At 40.3% G+C, this 23,983-nt stretch overlaps 1 protein-coding gene across 4 annotated transcripts in view; it reads left to right on the top strand.

The window, feature by feature from the left end:
* LOC139746194 (CCAAT/enhancer-binding protein zeta-like) overlaps positions 1-23,983 on the top strand; it is a 73,734-nt gene that overhangs the window by 31,369 nt on the left and 18,382 nt on the right. For all 4 annotated transcript variants that reach the window (XM_071657117.1, XM_071657118.1, XM_071657120.1 and 1 more), the window contains 5 exons: positions 3,024-3,259; positions 6,556-6,691; positions 10,894-11,096; positions 13,349-13,496; positions 19,270-19,494. In XM_071657117.1, coding sequence (XP_071513218.1) covers positions 3,024-3,259; positions 6,556-6,691; positions 10,894-11,096; positions 13,349-13,496; positions 19,270-19,494 — 948 coding nt within the window. The remainder of the gene's footprint in view (positions 1-3,023; positions 3,260-6,555; positions 6,692-10,893; positions 11,097-13,348; positions 13,497-19,269; positions 19,495-23,983) is intronic.

The raw sequence follows: 23,983 nt of genomic DNA, 5'->3' as shown, positions 1-23,983 counted from the left end.
CAGTTGCACCTCTCAGCACATCAACATCCAAAAGTCTCTCTTTCGCGCGCCTATCAACACATAATCCAGTAACACTCTCTGGCCATCTCTCCTACTTACATACATATACTTATGAATATCTCTTTTTTTAAACCAGGTATTCCCAGTCACCAGTCTTTTTTCAGCGCACAAGTCTACAAGCTCTTCACCATTTCCATTTACAACACTGAACACCCCATGTACACCAATTGTTCCCTCAGCTTTGCATTCAAATCACCCATCACTATAACCCGGTCTCGTGCATCAAAACTACTAACATACTCAGCTGCTCCCAAAACACTTGCCTCTCATGATCTTTCTTCTTATGCCCAGGTGCATATACACCAATAATCACCCATCTCTCTCCATCCACTTTCAGTTTTGCCCATATCAATCTAGAGTTTGTGTGTGTGTGTGTGTGTGTATGAGTGGATGGGTCGCACTTTGTCTTCCCTATGCTACTTCACTGACATGGGAAATGGCGATCAAGTATAATAGAAAAAATGATTTTTTTGTATAGATATATGATTGTGTGCATCTGCAGGCATGAGTTACGGGATAGATTGAATTGGAATTGTGTTTTATACAGGAGTCAACATTCTGTCATTGGACATGCGGGGCTGTGAAGTGATCAGGAGAAACCATGGAAAAGTTTGTTGGCCCTGCTTTTGGATAGGGAGCGGTGGTTTTGGTGCATTACTCATAGCAGCTGGAGTATGGATGTGAGTGAATGCAGCCTTTTTTGTCTGATCCTGGCATTACCTTACTAATGCATGAAAAAGGGAATGAGTATGAAAAAAGGTATATGATACACCCAGTCCTTTTGGGTGTGGAGTAATGATATGTTTATTTTTTTTTTTGCTGTCTCCCGCGTTTGCGAGGTAGCGCAAGGAAACAGGTGAAAGAAATGGCCCAACCCACCCCCATACACATGTATATACATACGTCCACACACGCAAATATACATACCTACACTGCTTTCCATGGTTTACCCCAGACACTTCACATGCCCTGATTCAGTCCACTGACAGCACGTCAACCCCGGTATACCACATCGATCCAATTCACTCTATTCCTTGCCCTCCTTTCACCCTCCTGCATGTTCAGGCCCCGATCACACAAAATCTTTTTCACTCCATCTTTCCGCCTCCAATTTGGTCTCCCACTTCTCCTCGTTCCCTCCACCTCCGACAAATATATCCTCTTGGTCAATCTTTCCTCACTCATTCTCTCCATGTGCCCAAACCATTTCAAAACACCCTCTTCTGCTCTCTCAACCACGCTCTTTTTATTTCCACACATCTCTCTTACCCTTACGTTACTTACTCGATCAAACCACCTCACACCACACATTGTCCTCAAACATCTCATTTCCAGCACATCCATCCTCCTGCGCACAACTCTATCCATAGCCCAAGCCTCGCAACCATACAACATTGTTGGAACCACTATTCCCTCAAACATACCCATTTTTGCTTTCCGAGATAATGTTCTCGACTTCCACACATTCTTCAAGGCTCCCAGGATTTTCGCCCCCTCCCCCACCCTATGATCCACTTCCGCTTCCATGGTTCCATCCGCTGCCACATCCACTCCCAGATATCTAAAACACTTTACTTCCTCCAGTTTTTCTCCATTCAAACTTACCTCCCAATTGACTTGACCCTCAACCCTACTGTACCTAATTACCTTGCTCTTATTCACATTTACTCTTAACTTTCTTCTTTCACACTCTTTACCAAACTCAGTCACCAGCTTCTGCAGTTTCTCACATGAATCAGCCACCAGCGCTGTATCATCAGCGAACTACAACTGACTCACTTCCCAAGCTCTCTCATCCCCAACAGACTTCATACTTGCCCCTCTTTCCAAAACTCTTGCATTCACCTCCCTAACAACCCCATCCATAAACAAATTAAACAACCATGGAGACATCACACACCCCTGCCGCAAACCTACATTCACTGAGAACCAATCACTTTCCTCTCTTCCTACACGTACACATGCCTTACATCCTCGATAAAAACTTTTCACTGCTTCTAACAACTTGCCTCCCACACCATATATTCTTAATACCTTCCTCAGAGCATCTCTATCAACTCTATCATATACCTTCTCCAGATCCATAAATGCTACATACAAATCCATTTGCTTTTCTAAGTATTTCTCACATACATTCTTCAAAGCAAACACCTGATCCACACATCCTCTACCACTTCTGAAACCACACTGCTCTACCCCAATCTGATGCTCTGTACATGCCTTCACCCTCTCAATCAATACCCTCCCATATAATTTACCAGGAATACTCAACAGACTTATACCTCTGTAATTTGAGCACTCACTCTTATCCCCTTGCCTTTGTACAATGGCACTATGCACGCATTCCGCCAATCCTCAGGCACCTCACCATGAGTCATACATACATTATATAACCTTACCAACCAGTCAATAAGACAGTCACCCCCTTTTTTAATAAATTCCACTGCAATACCATCCAAACCTGCTGCCTTGCCGGCTTTCATATGTTTATATTGAGATATTTTTGTTTTGGAATGGGTTTTGGTGTAAGTTTGAGCTTCAAAAGATGAAAGGCTTCATTTGATCATCTATGATAGGTAGTCATGAAATGATTTTGCTTGAAGATGCTTGGATATAACCCCTCTTCCTTCAGAAGAGTGGATAAATAGTGATGTAATTATGACTGGGAACAAGCAGAAGTGAAGAGGAAAGAAATAGAGGGGCAAATTATAGTTTTTTTTTGAAGAATGATGAAATGTTACTTAAACTATAACTATATTGAATAGGGAAGATTATACCTTTGTCTTATTGTTACTGTTTATCTTTGCCACTGATATACCATGGAAACAGTCTTAAGTAGCTAGCATTGATGTTAGATAATTCCTTGATTTCATATTGATATTCTTTTCCTGCTATTGAAGACGTAATGTACATGTTTTAAGAGATAAGTCACTGAAAAGATGGTAATGATTTCTTGTGATCAGGTTTCCCATGACACCTTAGATCAGAACAAGATGAAAGGAGTGTGGAGTCTCTTAGGTTTATTGACAAATAATCCCAATCAAGAGGTTGATTTCATCTTGGAGTGTGTTATCAACAAACTTGGTGACCCTTCAAGAAAGGTTGCTGCAAAGACCATGTACTGTTTAAGGGTACTGCTGCAGAGAAGACCAGTACTCAAAGAAAGAGTTGTAACTTCAGTTGAAACCATGCTGTTTAGGTAAGAATTCTAATTTTTGCAGTTTTTTATATACTATATGATTATGTTATCTCGAAAAGCAAAAATGGTATAATATGTTTGAAGGAATAGTGGTTCCAACAATGTTATATGGTTGTACGGCATGGGCGATAGATGGGGTTGTGCGGAGAGGGTGGATGTGTTGGAAATGAGATGTTTGAGGACAATATATGGTGTGAGGTAGTTTGATCGAGTAAGTAATGAAAGGGTAAAAGAGATGTGTGGTAATAAAAAGAGTGTGGTTGAAAGAGCAGAAGAAAGTGTATTGAAAGGGTTTGGTCACATGGAGAGAATGAGTGAGGAAAGATTGGCAAAGAGGATATATGTGTCAGAGGTGGAGGGAACAAGGAGAGGTGGGAGACCAAATTGGAGGTGGAAGGATGGAGTGAAAAAGATTTTGGGCGATCGGGGTCTGAACATACAGGAGGGTGAAAGGCATGCAAGGAATAGAGTGAATTGGAATGATGTGGTATACTGGGGTAGATGTGCTGTCAGTTGATTGAACCATGGCATGTGAAGTATCTGGGGTAGACCATGGAAAGTTTTTGTAGGGCCTGGATGTGGAAAGGGAGCTGTGGTTTCAGTGCATTATACATGACAGCTAGAGACTTGAGTGTGGATGAATGTGGCCTTTGTTGTCCTTTCCTAGCGCTGCCTCGCGTACACGCGGGGGAGGTGGGTGTCATTTTATGTGTGGTGGGGTGGCTGTGGGAATGGATGAAGGCAGCATATATGAATATGTACATGTGTATATATGTATATGTCTGTGTATGTATAAGTATGTATATGTGCATGTGTGGGTGTTTATGTATATGCATGTGTATGTGGGTGGGTTGGGCCATTCTTTTGTCTGTTTCTTTGTGCTGCCTCGCTAATGCGGGAGACAGCGACAAAGTATGATGAATAATGATTGAAATGTGGTTTGTTGGAAGGTGGGTACCAAAAATTGGTCTAAAGAGGAGAGTAAGAGATTTTGTGATTGGTTTTTAGAATGTGGTTTTTAGAATGTAAAGATATAACTTGATTGTCAATATGGGTATTGTTTTTGAATGGTTCTGCAACTTCAGATCAATGTCATAAATCTGATGCTAAGGTACAGATAAGGAATTGTCTGCTTGGACAGAGATTTTACAGCTTACTTCACACACCAATATGTGAAATGTTATTGTCTCATCTGGTAAGGTAAAGCATATGCCCTGAATTTTACTGGCAGTGTTTTGCCCGGCGCTGTGAAGATCAGCAGTGTAAACACATACTACCCATACCTTTAACTTTGCTGTCAAATGGTAAGTTGAGAAATAGCATGGAAGACCATGCAGTTTTTGTGATGGTGGCTGTTGCTAAAAGGAATGAAAATTCTGATGTCTCGTTGGATTATTTGCAGAATATGAGTTGGGTCTTACAGATACCTTTGTTTGACTTAACGTTTTCCTTAGATATACTTGGTACTATCATTCGAGAAATAATGTGTATGGAATTTCAATGTGAAAAGGGGCATTGAAAATATATATTTCCATTATGTTACCACAGTAGAATGAGAATGTATTTGGCTTTGTGAAGAAGTAGGAGCATAATAGTAAAAGAGACAAAAAAAGGAAAGAATTGAGGTGTGTTAATAGTGGTGTGAAGAAAATGTTAATAGGTTACAAGGTTAAGCATCTTTTTAGAAAGATAGAAAGGAGTAAATGATATATAAGAGAAGTGTATGACAAAAAACAGAAAAGTGAGAAAACAAGGACCAGTGCAGCAGAATGATGGCATAGTAAGAGTTACATAGAAGAATAAACATACCATTTAATGGTCCAGTGTTTGAAAATTACTGGGGGTATGAGAAAAGAATACAAAAGGAAATGGAAAGTTGTAAGATAAGAGAACAAAGAAGATAAAGGAAATAAGCAGATGATAACTTAGCTGAAAGAAAACAAGTAGTAATTTGAAACTGAAGTACCGAAATTGAGAAAGGAAGATAAAGATGTCCTTTCCTGTTTATCTTAGATGAAATGCAGACAGCCTTTGAGATAACTTACACATGTCATCCAGACTATCCCAATTGCTTTTAGCTACCCATTTATGTAAGTTCTACTAGTGAACTTTTATCCCTTCCTCAAATATTTGCTCTTGTTCTTTTATAAATATACCTTAACCTTTTCTTTTAGTATTGTATATACATAAACAACTTTTACAGTTGTTTATGTTACTCTTGAATAATGTAACAGACTTGTTTACCTAGGCTATTTTTTTTAACAGCTTGTCCTGGTAAAGTCTCATGCTTTCTTACTAAAACTACATGTGCTCTCACCTGATATGAATTGAATGAATTGATTGTTTTGACATTCCTTTATCCCAAAGGCCCACACTTCATACTTTACCAATGGACCTCTATGCTGTCAAACATACCCATGGTTGCCCATAAAGAGTGATTTCTCTTTTCACACACCTCTCAATGCATGCAGGACCTTAACCCCCTCATCCCTCATCCACCCAGTGCCTCACTTCTGATACCATAGTTCCATTAGCTCCCAAGTCCACTTCCATGCATGTGAAACATATCAGTTCCTCTAGGTTCTCTCCATTCAAAGTCACACTTCACCTAACCTGTCTCTTACCATTCCTAAAGCATATAACCTTGCTCTTATTCACGTTTACTTTCAATGTTAACCTTTCACACACTCTTCCAAACTGAGAAACCAACTTCTGCAGTTTCTTACTTGAATCTTCCTCTGACACTGTCTCATAAGCAAACAGTAACTGATTCACCTCCATTACCACCGTATCCATAAACAGATTAAACAGCCTTAGTGACATCACACCTCTGCTACAGTGCTGCCTTCACCTGGACCACACACCCTCCTCTTTATCTACTTGCACACATGCCTTAATCTCTTGATAAAAATTCCTCAGTGCCTCTAATAACTTTTTCCAACACCATATATTCATAACTCCTTCCACAAGGCTTTTCGATCAACCTTTTTATATGCCAGCTACTGATCCATAAATGCCTCTTACGTATACTTCGGTTTATTTAAGTATTTTTCACATGCATTCCTCATAGCAGATACATAATCTCTGCCACTGCTGAAACCATTTTGTTCTTCCCCAGTATGATACTCTGTGCAAGCCACCACCCTTTCAGTCACCACTCTCCCATGCATCTTACCAGGAACACTCAATAAGCTTTTACTTCTGTGATTTGAACAAATGTTTTTATTTCCATGATTTTTTTTTTTTTTTTTTGGTTATTGCTTTAAAAGATTTTCTGAAGTGGGATCTACTTTCAGGCCAAATGTAAGTGAAAAAGCACAGTACTACTGCCTTTGCTTTCTAAAGGACATGATTTTCTCCAGTAGAGACCGTAAGCTTGCCATCAACCTCATAAAATTATATTTTGGTTTCTTCAAAGCTTGCACAAAGAAGGTACGTGAAATATTTTCAAGATAAGTTAGTTTCTTTAGAAGTACAATAAATTTATTTGATTCAGAGTTGCCATCAAACATGCTATCTTTCTATGTATATTTCTGATGCCTGTTCCCTTTAGGAACTCTGTCAAGGGGGTGGCCATGGCAAAAGAGTCTCCATTATTGGTGAACTTCAGTCCCACATTTTCGCCTTTAATGCCTCATCCTGTACAGGCCAGTGCCACTTTTTTTGCCTTTAATACCTTACCCTGAACAGGCCACTGGCAGAGGGCGACTTTAGTGCAATGTTTTCAGAGGCTTCTACCTAATGATCCTACCAATTACTTCCACCTAATGTGTCTACCTATTACCTTTCCTTGCTGTAAAAAGCCTATCAAGTCTTATTCTGTTGTTCTAGACTTAATATATTTTCCTTTTGTTTGCAATACTCTGTGCATCCCCTTTTTTTAATCAATTGTCTTTCTATCCTTTTTAATATTCATTTCACTTTTTTATTCAAAATCTTTCCTTGATGAGGCCATCTTGTCCATGATTGGAGCAGTTTCATGAAGAATGAAAAGATTATGAATGTGAGATGATGTTTGATGATATTTTTAGGAAACGTTCAATAGATAGGTTTATAATGAACAGAGATAAGGGTTAGTGGAACTCTTGAATGAAATGGAGTGAAAGTGTGAAAACAAGAAATAATTTTGGTGATGTGAATATGTTGTTTTAGTTTTCAATACTTTTCAGTACAGTCAGCTTGTGTTTTGGCCATCAAAGAAAATTCAAGTGAACACAATAAGCGTTTGTAAAAAAAAGACAGACATTTTTAAGCTTTACATTGGTGAAATCAGAAATTGGATTTGAGCATTACCAAGGCTGATAAACTGAAAGTATGGAATATTGAGAGATTTTTCCCAAATTGCTCGCTCTTAAGTTTTTGCCATTACTCATTTTATTATCATTATTACTGTTTAGTATAAGTGTTATGTATATTATGGTTGTTTAAGAAATTTGACAAATGTGTATGGTTTGGCTGTAAGCGATTTTAGAAAAAAGTTCATACCCGCGTACCCATATAGTGTACTGGTATACTACGTGCTGGAATTATACAATGATACAGTCTGTAGTATTATACCAATGCAATAAAACTATATTTTATAACAGTTTTACTTTTTAATATGATGTTATATGCTTGTGGGAGTTGCACAGTGTAAGATAGGTTGGGAAGCAGTTATGGTGTAGAGAATAGGTTGTTACATCTGGAGAGAAGAGGCAGCATGGGAAAGTCATGTGCAAGGTGCTGCCTGTCTGCCCTTCAACATCCCTGCTTCTCCAGGCAGAGTAACCAAGAGCCCACCAAATGGACTATGGCATGTATTTGCTGCCATTACATTCAGGGTCTTCAGTATCATCCTCGGAGTGGGATTTACAGTGCTAAGATACTGTCAAGTTCATCATCATCTAAAGCAACAACCAGACACTGGCCGTTTGCAGTCTTGTAGCAGGGCATTGCAATGGGGTTGAACAGATGTGGTGTGTTATGTTTTAAGATCCACAGTATCCAGAAATATAGAAAACTCCAACACACACTTTTAAACAACACCGCATCACTTTTTTTAGAAGGGCATTTATGCTGGCACAACAGTGGTTGAGAGAGCAGAAGAGGGTGTTTTGAAATGGTTTGAGTTTGGTCACATGGAGAGAATGAGTGAGGAAAGATTGACAAAGAGGATATACGTGTCAGAGGTGGAGGGAACAAGGAGAAGTGGGAGACCAAATTGGAGGTGGAAAGATGGAGTGAAAAAGATTTTGAATGATCAGGGCCTGAACGTGCAGGAGGTTGAAAGGCGTGCAAGGAATAATTGGAACGATGTTTTATACCAGGGTCGACGTGCTGTCAATGGATTGAACCAAGGCATGTGAAGTGTCTGGGGTAAACCATGGAAAGTTCTGTGGGGCCTGGATGTGGAAAGGGAGCTGTGGTTTCAGTGCATTATACATGACAGCTAGAGACTGAGTGTGAACAAATGGGGCCTTTGCTGTCTTTTCCTAGTGCAGTCTCGTGCACATGCAGGGGGGAGAGGGGTTGTTATTTCATGTGTGGTGGGGTGGTGACGGGAATGAATAAGGGCAGACAGTATGAATTACGTACATGTGTATATATCTATATGTCTGTGTGTGTATATATATATGTATACATTTAGATGTATAGGTATGTATATGTGCATGTGTGGACATGTATGTATATACACATGTGTATGTGGGTGGGTTGGGCCATTCTTTCGTTTGTTTCTTTGCGCTACCTCGCTAATGTGGGAGACAACGACAAAGTATAATAATAATAATAATGATATGATAGTACACAATGGTTCACATACCATGACAGTTACCAGTTTTAATGAGTGAACTATTGTAAGAGACACTAACAAAAGCTTTATAATCACTTGTAAACACTTAACAAACAGTTTTTTTTATTTATTTGTGGGTTGTGTGGTGAGAGAGGTAAATGCAAGGTTCCTGGAGAGGGATGAGTATACAGTATTTAGGGGGTGAGGCAACATGGGAAGTGAGCCAGTTGTTTGCTGGTAATACAGCACTGATGATAGATTTGAGTGAGAAACTGCAAGAGTTGGTGTCTCAGTTTGGGAGAGTGTGTGAAAGGAGAAGGTTGAAATTTAATGTAAATAAAAGCAAGGTTATTAGGTTTAGCAAGGCAGAGGAATAGTTTAGTTGGGGTGTGAGTTTGGATGCAGAAAATTAGGAAGAAGGAAGTGTTTTAGATAACTGTGAGTGGACATGTCAGTGAGTGGAATCATGGACTTTTGGTTGTGACTGGAGCCTTTAAAAAAAGAATTGAGTCATAGATTGGTTGATGGGGCAAAGGTTCTGGGAACATTGAGGGATATATGGAAAGAGTTTGTTATCTGTGAAGGCAAAAATAGGTATTTTGAAAGGTATAGTGGACATGACATTGTTTTGTGGGTACGAGACATGGGCTATAGATGAGAAGGGTAGATATGTTGAAAAGGAAATGCTTGAGGATAATATGTGCTGTAAGGTGGTTTGAATGAGTAAGTAATGGCAGGGTAAAAGAGAGATATGGTAATATGAAGAGTGTGGTTGAGAGAGCTGAAGAGGGTGTGCTAAAATGGCTTGGACATGTAGAGAGAGTGATTGGGAGGAAGTTGACAAAGGGGATATATATGTCAGAAGTTGAGAGAAAAGGAAAAGGGGAAGACCATACTGGAGATGGAAGGATGGAGTGAAAATTACTTTTAGCAGTCAGGACCTACACATGCAGGAACTTGAAATGCATGCACAAGATAGAGTTAATTGGAGTGATGTGTTCCACATGGCTCCACTTGCTGTCACTTGACTAAGCTAAGGCCTGGGTGTAGACGGCTGTAGTTTTAATGCATTACAGGTAAAGAATGAATGTAAGGGAATAAGACCAACTTCTGTTTTTGACAATACCTTGCCAAGGTGGGAAATGGTGAACAAGCATGAAAAGAATCAGTTTATGATCCTCTTCTTCACTGCAAAGTTTAAATTCTTTTTCATATATGATATATTCCATTATAGCCCTGCCTTCTGGATAAGTGAGATATAATTAGTTTTGGATAATTTCAAACCCACACTGGGTGTGCACTGGTGAAGTAATCCCCATGAGGTAACTGAATGCATGGTAACTCTACCAGTTTAACCTCAAAACTTGACACTCATCACTTCACAAGGTAGTGCATCACACAATTACCATGTGGTCATTAGCAACTCAGTTGTGGGCCATTTTGATAACTGCTTCTTTCCCCAAACCTCAGAGCTTTGAAACTCTTTACCCTTTTACATCTTTCCAGGGTTTTTCACTGCCTCCAAAATTTTAAACACTTTTCTTTGTCTTTACTTTCCTTTTCAATAACCTCTTTACATTTCAGTTAAGGCTCGTGCTTGATGTGGATTTTTGTCCATGATTGGAGCCTTTGAAGTTAAAAAAAGAATAAATGATCAAATAAGATATAGCTAGATCTGGTCGGGGGCATTTCTTCAAGCTTGTAATGATGTTTGGCAACTTTTTGTACCCTTTACCATGTTTGTTCATCTAAAACTTAGGCATGAAATAGAGACTAAGTATATATAATAGTTATCAGGCCCCAGTATGTAAATTCATGTCAGTGAAAAAGAATTTAAAAGTAGATTGCAACTTTTCTTATGCAGGGAGAGGTGGACACAAGGCTTATGGCAGCTCTGCTGCGTGGAATCAACCGAGCCTTCCCCTTCTCAGGACTGCAAGGCAGTGCATTGGAGGAACAGCTAGATACACTATATAAATTGTGTCATTTTGTAAATTTTGCCATAGCTACCCAAGCTCTTCAGCTGATTTATCAACTTCTGAGCAACCAACAACAAGTTTCTGAAAGGTGATAAGTATTCATGCTCATAAGAATTTGTCATAAGAGGCATGCATATTCGTATACACAAGAATTTGTAATATTTGTCCCTGTTTGAAGTTTTTGTCTAGAACGCCAACATAGATTATGGATATATCAAATACATTCTTAATTTAAACAGAAATATGTCTGTTGCAGCATCTTTCAATTATATTTCAACCTGTGAATATCTCATGATGCTCAAGTTTTGAAGATTTAGTAGCAGTGCTTGAAACAAACATTTATTTTTTTATTATTATACTTAATCATTGTTTCCCGCATCAGGGAGGTAGTGCCAGGAAACAGACAAGGAATGGCCCATCCACTCATATACAAATATATTTACATACATGCCCATACATGCACATATACATATCAACATATACATACACAGAATATTCATTGTATGTATGGTTCATGGTGAAGTGCCTGAGGATTGGTGGAGTGCATGCATAGTGCCATTGTATAAAGGCTAATGGGATAAAGGTGAGAGTTCAAATTACAGAGGTATAAGTTTGTTGAGTATTCCTGGGAAATTATATGGGTGGGTATTGATTGAGTGGGTGAAGGCATGTACAGAGCATCAGATTGGGGAAGAGCAGTATGGTTTCAGAAGTGGTAAAGGATGTGTGGATCAGTTGTTAGCTCTGAAGAATGTATTTGAGAAATACTTAGAAAAACAGAAGGATTTGTTTGTAGTATTTATGGATCTGGAGAAGGCATATGATAGAGTTGATAGAGATGCTCTGTGGAAGGTAATAAGAGTATATGGTGTGTAAGGTAAGTTGCTAGAAGCAGTGAAAGGTTTTTATTGAGGATGTAAGGCATGTATACTGGTAGGAATAGAGGAAACTGATTGGTTCCAAGTGAATGTTGGTTTGTGGCAGAGGTGTGTGATGTCTCCATGGTTATTTAATTTGTTTATGGATGGGGTTGTTAGGGAGGTGAATGCAAGAGTTTTGGAGAGAGGGGCAAGTATGCAGTCTGTTGTGGATGAGAGGGCTTGGAAAGTGAGTGGTGGCTGATTCGGGTGAGAAAATGCAGAAGCTGGTGACTGAGTTTGGTAAATTTTGTGAAAGTAGAAAGCTGAAAGTAAATGTGAATAAGAGTAAGATTATTAGGTTCAGTAGGGTTGAGGGACAAGTCAATTGGGAGGTAAGTTTGAATAGAGAATAACTGGAGGAAGTGAAGTAAAGATATCTGGGAGTGGATTTAACAGTGGATGGAACCATGGAAGCGGAAGTGAATCACATGGTGATGGAGGGGGCAAAGGTTCTGGGAGCGTTGAAGAATGTGTGGAAGGTGAAAACGTTATCTCGGAGAACAAAAATGGGTATGTTTGAAGGAGTAGTGTTTCCAACAATCGTATATGGTTTCAAGGTATGGGCTATATAGTTAGGCTTGTATGGAGGAGGGTGGATGTGTTGGAAATGAGATGTTTGAGGATAATATGTGGTGTGAAGTGGTTTGATTGAGTAAGTAATGAAAGGGTAAGAGAGATGTGTGGTAATGAAAAGAGTGTGGTTGAGAGAGCAGAAGAGGGTGTATTGAAATGGTTTTGTCACATGGAGAGAATGAGTGAGGAAAGATTGACAAAGAGGATATATGTGTCAGAGGTAGAGGGAACAAGAAGTGGAAAACCGAATTGAAGGTGGACAGATGGAGTGAAAAAGATTTTGAGCGATTGGGGCCTGAACATACAGGAGGGTGAAAGGCGTGCAAGGAATAGAGTGAATTGGAATGATATGGTATACCAGGGTGGATGTCCTGTCAGTGGATTGAACCAGGGAATGTGAAGCGTCTGGGGTAAACCATGGAAAGTACATATTCATACTTTCTTGCCTTTGTCCATTCCTGTTGCCAACCCACTCCACAGGAAGTAGCATCGCTCCCCCCCACTTCAGCAAGGTAGCGCTAATAAAACAGACAAAAAGGCCACATTCGTTCACACTCAATTTCTTGTTGTTATGTGTAATGCACCTAAACCACAGCTCCCTATTCACATCCAGACCCCACAGACCTCTCCATGGTTTACCCCAGACACTTCACATTCCCTGGTTCAGTCCATTGAGTGGATGCACCATTCTTCATCTGTTTCTTGACGCTAAGTCTCTGCATACCTTAATACCACTTTATATTACATTAAGTTGATATACTTTATTTTAAAAGTTAATGAGTTTTTGTCAGTACATGATTTCTTTTACAGTTACTTCTGAAATGTTGACATAATACATGTTTTTCAGGTTTTATCTGGTGTTGTATAGACATCTCCAAGACCCAGCATTTGGAAATTCATCTGCAAGTACTGCCTGTTTAAACTTGGTGTTCAGGGCCTTGATAAATGATGACTCCTTGCATAGGATTCAAGCTTTTATCAAGCGTCTGCTTCAGGTAAAATTCATTATACATACGTTTTTTAAACCCAGGACAGCAAGCCAGTGACAGTGGGTTAATGACTATGTGTCCAGATGGACCAGAGAAGAATGTTAAGTCACCAGTTACACAGAACAGAAAACTAAGATATGATATTATTTTCAGCATGGTAGTGCCAGGAGAACAGACAAAAAAGGCCACATTCATTCACACTGTCTCTAGCTTTCATGTGTAATGCACAGCTCCCTATCCACGTCCAGACCCCACAGACCTTTCCATGGTTTACCCTAGATATTTCACATGCCCTGGTTCAGTCTGTTTTCCTGGAGCTACCTCTCTGAAGCAGGGGGTAGCGATTCACTGTTTCCTGTGGGACGGGGTAGCACCATGAATGGATGAAGGCAGGCATGTATGAATATGTACATGTGTATGTGTGTGTATGCATATGTATATGTTGATATGCATATGTGTGTGTCTGTGCATGTATGGGCATTGATATGTATGTATATGTGCATTTATGTATATATTTTTTTATTATTATACTTTGTTGCTGTCTCCTGCATTAGTGAGGTAGCGCAAGGAAACAGACTAAAGAATGGCCCAACCCACCCACATACACATGTATATACATACACGTCCACACGCACATATACATACCTATTCATTTCCATGTATACATATACATACACAGACATATACATGTATACACAAGTACATAATTAATACTCGCTGCCTTTATTCATTCCTGTTGCCACCCTGCCACACATGAAATGACAACCCCCTCCCCCCTCATGCACGTGAGGTAGCTGTAAGAATAGAAAAGAAAGGCCACATTCGTTCACACTCAGTCTCTAGCTGTCATGTATATATGTTATTATCATTATTATTATTATCATTATTTTTTTATTTTGCTTTGTCGCTGTCTCCCGCGTTAACGAGGTAGTGCAAGGAAACAGACGAAAGAATGGCCCAACCCGCCCACGTACACATGTATATACATACACGTCCACACACGCAAATATACATACCTATACAACTCAACGTATACATATATATACACACATAGACATATACATATATACACATGTACATAATTCATACTGTCTGCCTTTAGTCATTCCCATCACCACCCCGCCACACATGAAATAACAACCCCCTCCCCCCTCATGTGTGCAAGGTAGCACTAGGAAGACAACAAAGGCCCCATTCATTCACACTCAGTCTCTAGCTGTCATGTAATAATGCACCGAAACCACAGCTCCCTTTCCACATCCAGGCCCCACAGAACTTTCCATGGTTTACCCCAGACCCTTCACATGCCCTGGTTCAATCCATTGACAGCACGTCGACCCCGGTATACCACATTGTTCCAATTCAGTCTATTCCTTGCACGCCTATCACCCTCCTGCATGTTCAGGCCCCGATCACTCAAAATCTTTTTCACTCCATCTTTCCACCTCCAATTTGGTCTCCCACTTCTCCTCGTTCCCTCCACCTCTGAAACATATATCCTATTGGTCAATCTTTCCTCACTCATTCTCTCCATGTAACCAAACCATTTCAAAACACCCTCTTCTGCTCTCTCAACCACACTCTTTTTGTTACCACACATCTCTCTTACCCTATTAATACTTACTCGATCAAACCACCTCTCGCCACATATTGTCCTCAAACATCTCATTTCCAGCACATCCCCCTCCTCCACACAACTCTATCCATAGCCCATGCCTTGCAACCATACACCATTGTTGGAACCACTATTCCTTCAAACATACCCATTTTTGCTTTCGGAGATAATGTCCTCAACTTCCACACATTTTTCAAGGCTCCCAGAATTTTCGCCCCCCTCCCCCACCCTATGACTCACTTCTGCTTCCATGGTTCCATCTGCTGCCAAATCCACTCCTAGATATCTAAAACACTTCACTTCCTTCAGTTTTTCTCCATTCAAACTTAACCTCCCAATTGACTTGTCCCTCAACCCTACTGTACCTAATAACCTTGCTCTTATTCACATTTACTCTCAACTTTCTTCTTTCACACACTTTACCAAACTCAGTCACCAGCTTCTGCAGTTTCTCACCCGAATCAGCCACCAGCGCTGTATCATTAGCGAACAACAACTGACTCACTTCCCAAGCTCTCTCATCCACAAAAGATTGCATACTTGCCCCTCTTTCCAAAACTCTTGCGTTCACCTCCCTGACAACCCCATCCATAAACAAATTAAACAACCATGGAGACATCATGCACCCCTGCCGCAAACCGACATTCACTGAGAACCAATCACTTTCCTCTCCTCCTACTCGTACACATGCCTTACATCCTCGATAAAAACTTTTCACTACTTCTAACAACTTGCCTCCCACACCATATACTCTTAATACCTCCCACAGAGCATCTCTATCAACTCTATCATATGCCTTCTCCAGATCCATAAATGCTACATACAAATCCATTTGCTTTTCTAAGTATTTCTCACATACATTCTTCAAAGCAAACACCTGATCCACACATCCTCTACCACTTCTGAAACCACACTGCTCTTCCCCAATCTGATGCTCTGTACATGTCTTCACCCTCTCAATCAATACCCTCCCATATGATTTCCCAGGAATAGTCAACAAACTTATACCTCTGTAATTTGAGCCCTCACCTTTATCCCCTTTGCCTTTGTGCAATGGCACGATGCATGCATTCCGCCAGTCCTCAGGCATCTCACCATGAGTCAACCAGTCAACAACACAGTCACCCCCTTTTTTGTAATAAATTCCACTGCTTTCATCTTCAGCAAAGCTTTTACTACCTCTTCTGTGTTTACCAAATCATTCTCCCTAACCCTCTCACTTTGCACACCACCTCAACCAAAACACCCTATATCTGCCACTGTATCATCAAACATATTCAACCAACCTTCAAAATACTCACTCCATATATTTCTCACATCACCACTACTTGTGATCACCTCCCCATTAGCCCCCTTCACTGATGTTCCCATTTGTTCCCTTGTCTTATGCACTTTATTTACCTCCTTCCAAAACATCTTTTTTATTCTCCTTAAAATTTAATGATACTCTCTCACCCCAACTCTCATTTGCCCTCTTTTTCACCTCTTGCACCTATCTCTTGACCTCCTGCCTCTTTCTTTTATACATCTCCTGCAAAAATCGTCTAAATGCCTCTCTCTTCATTTTCACTAATAATCTTACTTCTTCATCTCACCGCTCACTACCCTTTCTAATCTGCCCACCTCCCACGCTTCTCATGCCACAAGCATCTTTTGCGCAAGCCATCACTGCTTCCCTAAATACATCCCAATCCTCACCCACTCCCCTTACGTCCTTTGTTCTCACCTTTTTCCATTCTGTACTCAGTCTCTCCTAGTACTTCCTAACTCAAGTCTCCTTCCCAAGCTCACTTACTCTCACCACTCTCTTCACTGAAAACCTATACAAATCTTCACCTTCGCCTCCACAAGATAATGATCAGACATCCCTCCAGTTGCACATCTCAGCACATTAGCATCCAAAAGTCTCTCTCGCGCACCTGTCAATTAACACGTAATCCAGTAACGCTCTCTGGTCATCCCTCCTACTTACATATGTATACTCATGTATGTCTTTTTTTAAACCAGGTATTCCCAATCATCAGTCCTTTTTCAGCACATAAATCTACAACCTCTTCACCATTTCCATTTACAACACTGAACACCCCATGTACACCAATTATTCCCTCAACTGCCACATTACTCACCTTTGCATTCAAATCACCCATTACTATGACCCAGTTTCGTGCATCAAAACTACTAACACACTCACTCAGCTGCTCCCAAAACACTTGGCCTCTCATGATCTTTCTTCTCATGCCCAAGTGCTTATGCACCAATAATCACCCATCTCTCTCCATCCACTTTCAGTTTTACCCATGTCAATCTAGAGTTTACTTTCTTACACTCTATCACATACTCCTATTACTCCTGTTTCAGGAGTAGTGCTACTCCTTCCCTTACTCTTGTCCTCTCACTAACCCCTGACTTTACTCCCAAGACATTTCCAAACCACTCTTCCCCTTTACCCTTGAGCTTCGTTTCACTCAGAGCCAAAACATCCAGGTTCCTTTCCTCAAACATACTACCTAGCTCTCCTTTTTTCTCATCTTGGTTACATCCATACACATCTAGACACCCCAATCTGAGCCTTTTAGAAAGTTGAAATATAAGGAGTGGAGGGTTTCTAGCCTCCCACTTCCGTCCCCTTTAGTTGCCTTCTACGACACATGAGGAATGCTTGGGAAGTACATTAATTAACCTTACCAACCTGTATTGTTGACATGTATGACTCATGATGAGGTGCCTGAGGATTGACGGAATGCCTGCATAGTGCCATTGTACAAAGGCAAATGGGATAAAAGTGAGTGCTCAAATTACAGAGGTATAAGTTTGTTGAGTATTCCTGGGAAACTATATGGGAGGGTATTGATTGAGAGGGTGAAGGCATGTACAGAGCATAAGACTGGGGAAGAGCAGTGTGGTTTCAGAAGTGGCAGAGGATGTGTGGATCAGGTGTTTGCTTTAAAGAATGTATGTGAGAAATACTTAGATAAGCAAATGGATTTGTATGTAGCATTTATGGATCTGGAGAAGGCATATGATAGAGTTGATAGAGATGCTCTGTGGAAGGTATTAAGAGTATATGGTGTGGGAGGCAAGTTGTTAGAAGCAGTGAAAAGTTTTTATCGAGGATGTAAGGCATGTGTACGTGTAGGAAGAGAGGAAAGTGATTGGTTCTCAGTGAATGTTGGTTTGCGGCAGGGGTGTGTGATGTCTCCATGGTTGTTTAATTTATTTATGGATGGGGTTGTTAGGGAGGTGAATGCAAGAGTTTTAGAAAGAGGGGCAAGTATGCAGTCTGTTGTGAATGAGAGCTTGGGAAGTGAGTCAGTTGTTGTTCGCTGATGATACAGCCCTGGTGGCTGATTCATGTGAGAAACTGCAGAAGCTGGTGACTGAGTTTGGTAAAGTGTGTGAAAGAAGAATGCTGAGAGTGAATGTGAATAAGAGCAAGGTTATTAGGTACAGTAGGGTTGAGGGACAAGTCAGTTGGGAGTTACGTTTTAATGGAGAAAAACTGAAGGAAGTGAAGTGTTTTAGATATCTGGGAGTGAATTTGGCAGCGGATGGAACCATGGAAGCGGAATTGAACCATAGGGTGGGGGAGGGGCGAAAGTTCTGGAAGCATTGAAGAATGTGTGGAAGTCGAGAACGTTATCTTGGAAAGTGAAAATGGGTATGTTTGAAGGAATAGTGGTTCCAACAATGTTGTATGGTTGCGAGGCGTGGGCTATAGATTGAGTTGTGTGGAGGAGGGTGGATGTGCTGGAAATGAGATGTTTGAGGACAATGTGCGGTGTGAGGTGGTTTGATCAAGTAAGTAATGAAAGGGTAAGAGAGATGTGTGGTAATAAAAAGAGTGTGATTGAGAGAGCAGAATGATAATCATATATTTATATATAATGATAATTATGTATTTATATATGTGTGTGTGTGTGAGTGGATGGGTCATTCTTTGTCTGTTTCCTAGCACTACCTCACTGATGCAAGAAATGGCGATCAAGTATTATGAATGAATATTTAAAATATTTTCTGTAGTGCTTTTTGCAGATTAAGGTTCCTAATTTACTTATAATACATGGAGGCAACTTAGTGTGCAGTTATAAAGGTACATAGACAGAAATTATGTATGGTATAGATATTTATCATCTGTTCAACTGTGTCGTCATTTTAATCTTTCAGACCTGCCTTCACCAGAGTTCGCACTTGGCATGTGGCATATTATACCTCATTGGAGAAGTAATACAAGAAAAACCAGAACTCAAGAATATGAATAAGAAATTGCTTCCAAGCAGTTTATGTGATGACGATGATGATGGTCTAGAGGTCTTCACTGATGCAGAAGATTTAGATGAGTTTGAAGTGAAAGAGGAAGAGAGCAAGAGAGATTATGGAAATGATCACAAGGTAAACGGTTATGGCTCTATAATTGGGAGATAAGACTATAGTTAGAAAATGTGAAAGTTTCCTAAAGTGAGAATTGATAGTTTCAATAAAAGGGAGATTGTAGACTCACTGATATATGCATGGTTTTATCAAGAACGTTGAAAAACGAAGAGATGAGGATAACATTGAAAAAGTCGAATAAGAAGGAAATGACAGAAAAATAGGAGAAAAGAAGTACTGAGAGTGCAGACACAGATGTGGAGGGTATATTGAAGATGGCTCAATAGAAGATTTGTGGTATGAAATAGGTTGATTGTGTAAGGAATGTCAGTGACAGTGTAAGGCTGCTTTTGACTGCAGTTAATATAGTCTGATTGAGAAGGATGACTAAGGTGTGTGTGCATGCAAAAATAGTTGGGACATTTAGGGAGGACAAGTTAAGATTTGGACGATTTTTGCAGGGAAAAAATGCAATTGAGTGGGAGATGTATAAAAGAAAGAGACAGGAGGTCAAGAGAAAGGTGCAAGAGGTGAAAAAAAAGGGCAAATGAGAGTTGGGGTGAGAGAGTATCATTAAATTTTAGGGAGAATAAAAAGATGTTCTGGAAGGAGGTAAATAAAGTGCGTAAGACAAGGGAGCAAATGGGAACTTCGGTGAAGGGCGCAAGTGGGGAGGTGATAACAAGTAGTGGTGATGTGAGAAGGAGATGGAGTGAGTATTTTGAAGGTTTGTTGAATGTGTTTGATGATAGAGTGGCAGATATAGGGTGTTTTGGTCGAGGTGGTGTGCAAAGTGAGAGGGTTAGGGAAAATGATTTGGTAAACAGAGAAGAGGTAGTGAAAGCTTTGCGGAAGATGAAAGCCGGCAAGGCGGCAGGTTTGGATGGTATTGCAGTGGAATTTATTAAAAAAGGGGGTGACTGTATTGTTGACTGGTTGGTAAGGTTATTTAATGTATGTATGACTCATGGTGAGGTGCCTGAGGATTGGCGGAATGCGTGCATAGTGCCATTGTACAAAGGCAAGGGGGATAAGAGTGAGTGCTCAAATTACAGAGGTATAAGTTTGTTGAGTATTCCTGGTAAATTATATGGGAGGGTATTGATTGAGAGGGTGAAGGCATGTACAGAGCATCAGATTGGGGAAGAGCAGTGTGGTTTCAGAAGTGGTAGAGGATGTGTGGATCAGGTGTTTGCTTTGAAGAATGTATGTGAGAAATACTTAGAAAAGCAAATGGATTTGTATGTAGCATTTATGAATCTGGAGAAGGCATATGATAGAGTTGATAGAGATGCTCTGTGGAAGGTATTAAGAATATATGGTGTGGGAGGAAAGTTGTTAGAAGCAGTGAAAAGTTTTTATCGAGGATGTAAGGCATGTGTACATGTAGGAAGAGAGGAAAGTGATTGGTTCTCAGTGAATGTAGGTTTGCGGCAGGGGTGTGTGATGTCTCCATGGTTGTTTAATTTGTTTATGGATGGGGTTGTTAGGGAGGTAAATGCAAGGGTTTTGGAAAGAGGGGCAAGTATGAAGTCTGTTGGGGATGAGAGAGCTTGGGAAGTGAGTCAGTTGTTGTTCGCTGATGATACAGCGCTGGTGGCTGATTCATGTGAGAAACTGCAGAAGCTGGTGACTGAGTTTGGAAAAGTGTGTGGAAGAAGAAAGTTAAGAGTAAATGTGAATAAGAGCAAGGTTATTAGGTACAGTAGGGTTGAGGGTCAAGTCAATTGGGAGGTGAGTTTGAATGGAGAAAAACTGGAGGAAGTGAAGTGTTTTAGATATCTGGGAGTGGATCTGGCAGCGGATGGAACCATGGAAGTGGAAGTGGATCATAGGGTGGGGGAGGGGGCGAAAATCCTGGGGGCCTTGAAGAATGTGTGGAAGTTGAGAACATTATCTCGGAAAGCAAAAATGGGTATGTTTGAAGGAATAGTGGTTCCAACAATGTTGTATGGTTGCGAGGCGTGGGCTATGGATAGAGTTGTGCGCAGGAGGATAGATGTGCTGGAAATGAGATGTTTGAGGACAATGTGTGGTGTAAGGTGGTTTGATCGAGTGAGTAACGTAAGGGTAAGAGAGATGTGTGGAAATAAAAAGAGCGTGGTTGAGAGAGCAGAAGAGGGTGTTTTGAAGTGGTTTGGTTACATGGAGAGGATGAGTGAGGAAAGATTGACCAAGAGGATATATGTGTCGGAGGTGGAGGGAACAAGGAGAAGAGGGAGACCAAATTGGAGGTGGAAAGATGGAGTGAAAGAGATTTTGTGTGATCGGGGCCTGAACATGCAGGAGGGTGAAAGGAGGGCAAGGAATAGAGTGAATTGGAGCGATGTGGTATACCGGGGTTGACGTGCTGTCAGTGGATTGAAGCAGGGCATGTGAAGCGTCTGGGGTAAACCATGGAAAGCTGTGTAGGTATGTATATTTGCGTGTGTGGACGTATGTATATACATGTGTATGGGAGGGGGGTTGGGCCATTTCTTTTGTCTGTTTCCTTGCGCTACCTCGCAAACGTGGGAGACAGCGACAAAGTATAATAAAAAAAAAAAAAGTTAAGATAGACTAAGAAAGGGGATCTGTATATCAAAATTTGGGCGAACAAGGGGGAGGAGAAAATCTAAAAGGAGGTGCAAGAATATGGCAACAAAGGCCTTGGTACGTTGATGCTTGAACATTTGGAAGGGCAAGGGATATGCCTAGGCTTTGGTGTGTTGGTGCTTGAACATTCGGGAGGGCAAGAATTGATTGGATTAATGTGTCATATGGGAGGCAACAAGCTGTTAATTGGTCTGAACCAGGGTATATGAGGCCTTGGAATAATCTCTCTGGCTTTCCTGTGGATAGCTCCATAGTTTATGTAGACAAATGAGGTTTTTGTTTGTTCTTGATGCCACCTTACCGAGACAAGAGAGCTTGTTGGTTATGAAAAAAAATCTGCATGTTTTTGGTGTTATTGCAGACTTGATCACTCCTTTTCTTCCTTGATGAAACTCTTTTCTTTGAACACTGATGTCAGGTTCTCTAAACCACTCAGTTGGTCATGTAACATAAAATAATGTACAATGTGCTCAAAAAATCTTGAAGGTTATATCTCACTTACATTTTGGTACTATGTCATCTATCCTTTGGGTTTGATTACCATCTGCAGACATTTGAGCATGGAATTGGCAGGGTTCTTGAAGTATTCTAGGTTCATGTTTTGGGTCCATAGGGTCTTTATCTGAATTATCTAAGATACTGATGTTGTTTGGCAGGAAGCAGCCACCTGATTGTGCACTCTGAATGCTCAGTGCAAGAATTAAGTCTTTCTCTTACTTAGGAAGGTATGAAGCACAGCTGGAAGAAATACAGTGCCCAGAAGTGAAATACCCATAATAAAGTGGCAGCTAAGAAGAGTAAAGAAGGAACATCCATCCTTCAAGATAGCTTGAGACATGCTGAGGCGGGTTGCTGATGTTTACACTGTTCAGGACTTTAGTCTCAGTGACCAGACATATAACGATTTCAACCTGAGAGTTTCATATGCTTGTACCCACAGTAAACCTCACCAGTTTAACGCCTTTGAAAATATATGGGGGGCAGACTGTTTTCTTATGGTCACTATGCTGCAGTTTAGGGGTTGATTCATTTTAGGATGTCCGAGGTCATGGTCATGTGTAATCAAATGGTACTACATGTTTATGTACACAGTATGTGAAGATTTAGGGAATTTTATACTGACCAAGTTTTTGAACACAGATACTTCATACAGTGTTGTGTATCTTAGTATTCATTTTTGGAGTTTAGAGATCAAGATCACAAGATAACATTCATTAAGGACATTGCAAAACCACATGAAGGGGACATGATTGTTTTACAAACGTTTTCCATTCTCCAGTGCAAGTCAGCATTTTAACTCTCATGTTAGTGGAATAAGTGCCACTATCACAGCCCTCTTAAATCACAGTAGAAATAATCAGTAACAGGAATTTTCAAGAACCCTGATTGTTATGAGTACTTCTGTCATTAGCTAAACTATCAGTTCCATGAAAAAATTCACAATCAGAATTCACATCTGTATTTACAAGTACTTATGTGTGAAATTCATAGACATGTATGAGTAGATATACAGGTACAGTATAGGGTATATTCACTCTTACATAATCTGTTTCTTCATGTTAGTAGATGTATTCATAATGTTTCAGTATCAGATAAGTGATTCACTGTTATGAAAGATTATATGTTGAATTTGCTTGATATGTGAGTACTCCAGTTCATTTATCTCTCTGCCTGTGTTGTCTTATACTATACAGCTAGGTAGATCTTACAGAGCCTCTTCCACACACAAAATCATTTGCACCTTTTTTTTTTAGATTGCATTGAGGTGCTGCATATACACTTGTCCTTCCTTTATACCTTAGTCTTCGTCATTATCTATTATAGCTTGCCTAATTGTCATACACTAATTCATGTATCCTCTCCACATCCATTTTTCAGCAGTCCTTTGGTGTTGTTTTCTCGTAAGTTATTTATT

This window comes from Panulirus ornatus, chromosome 64 (genome assembly GCF_036320965.1).
Source record: "Panulirus ornatus isolate Po-2019 chromosome 64, ASM3632096v1, whole genome shotgun sequence".
NCBI lineage: Eukaryota > Metazoa > Arthropoda > Malacostraca > Decapoda > Palinuridae > Panulirus > Panulirus ornatus.
Note: the sequence above shows the minus strand (reverse complement) of the source record. Positions and strands in the feature narration are given on the sequence as shown.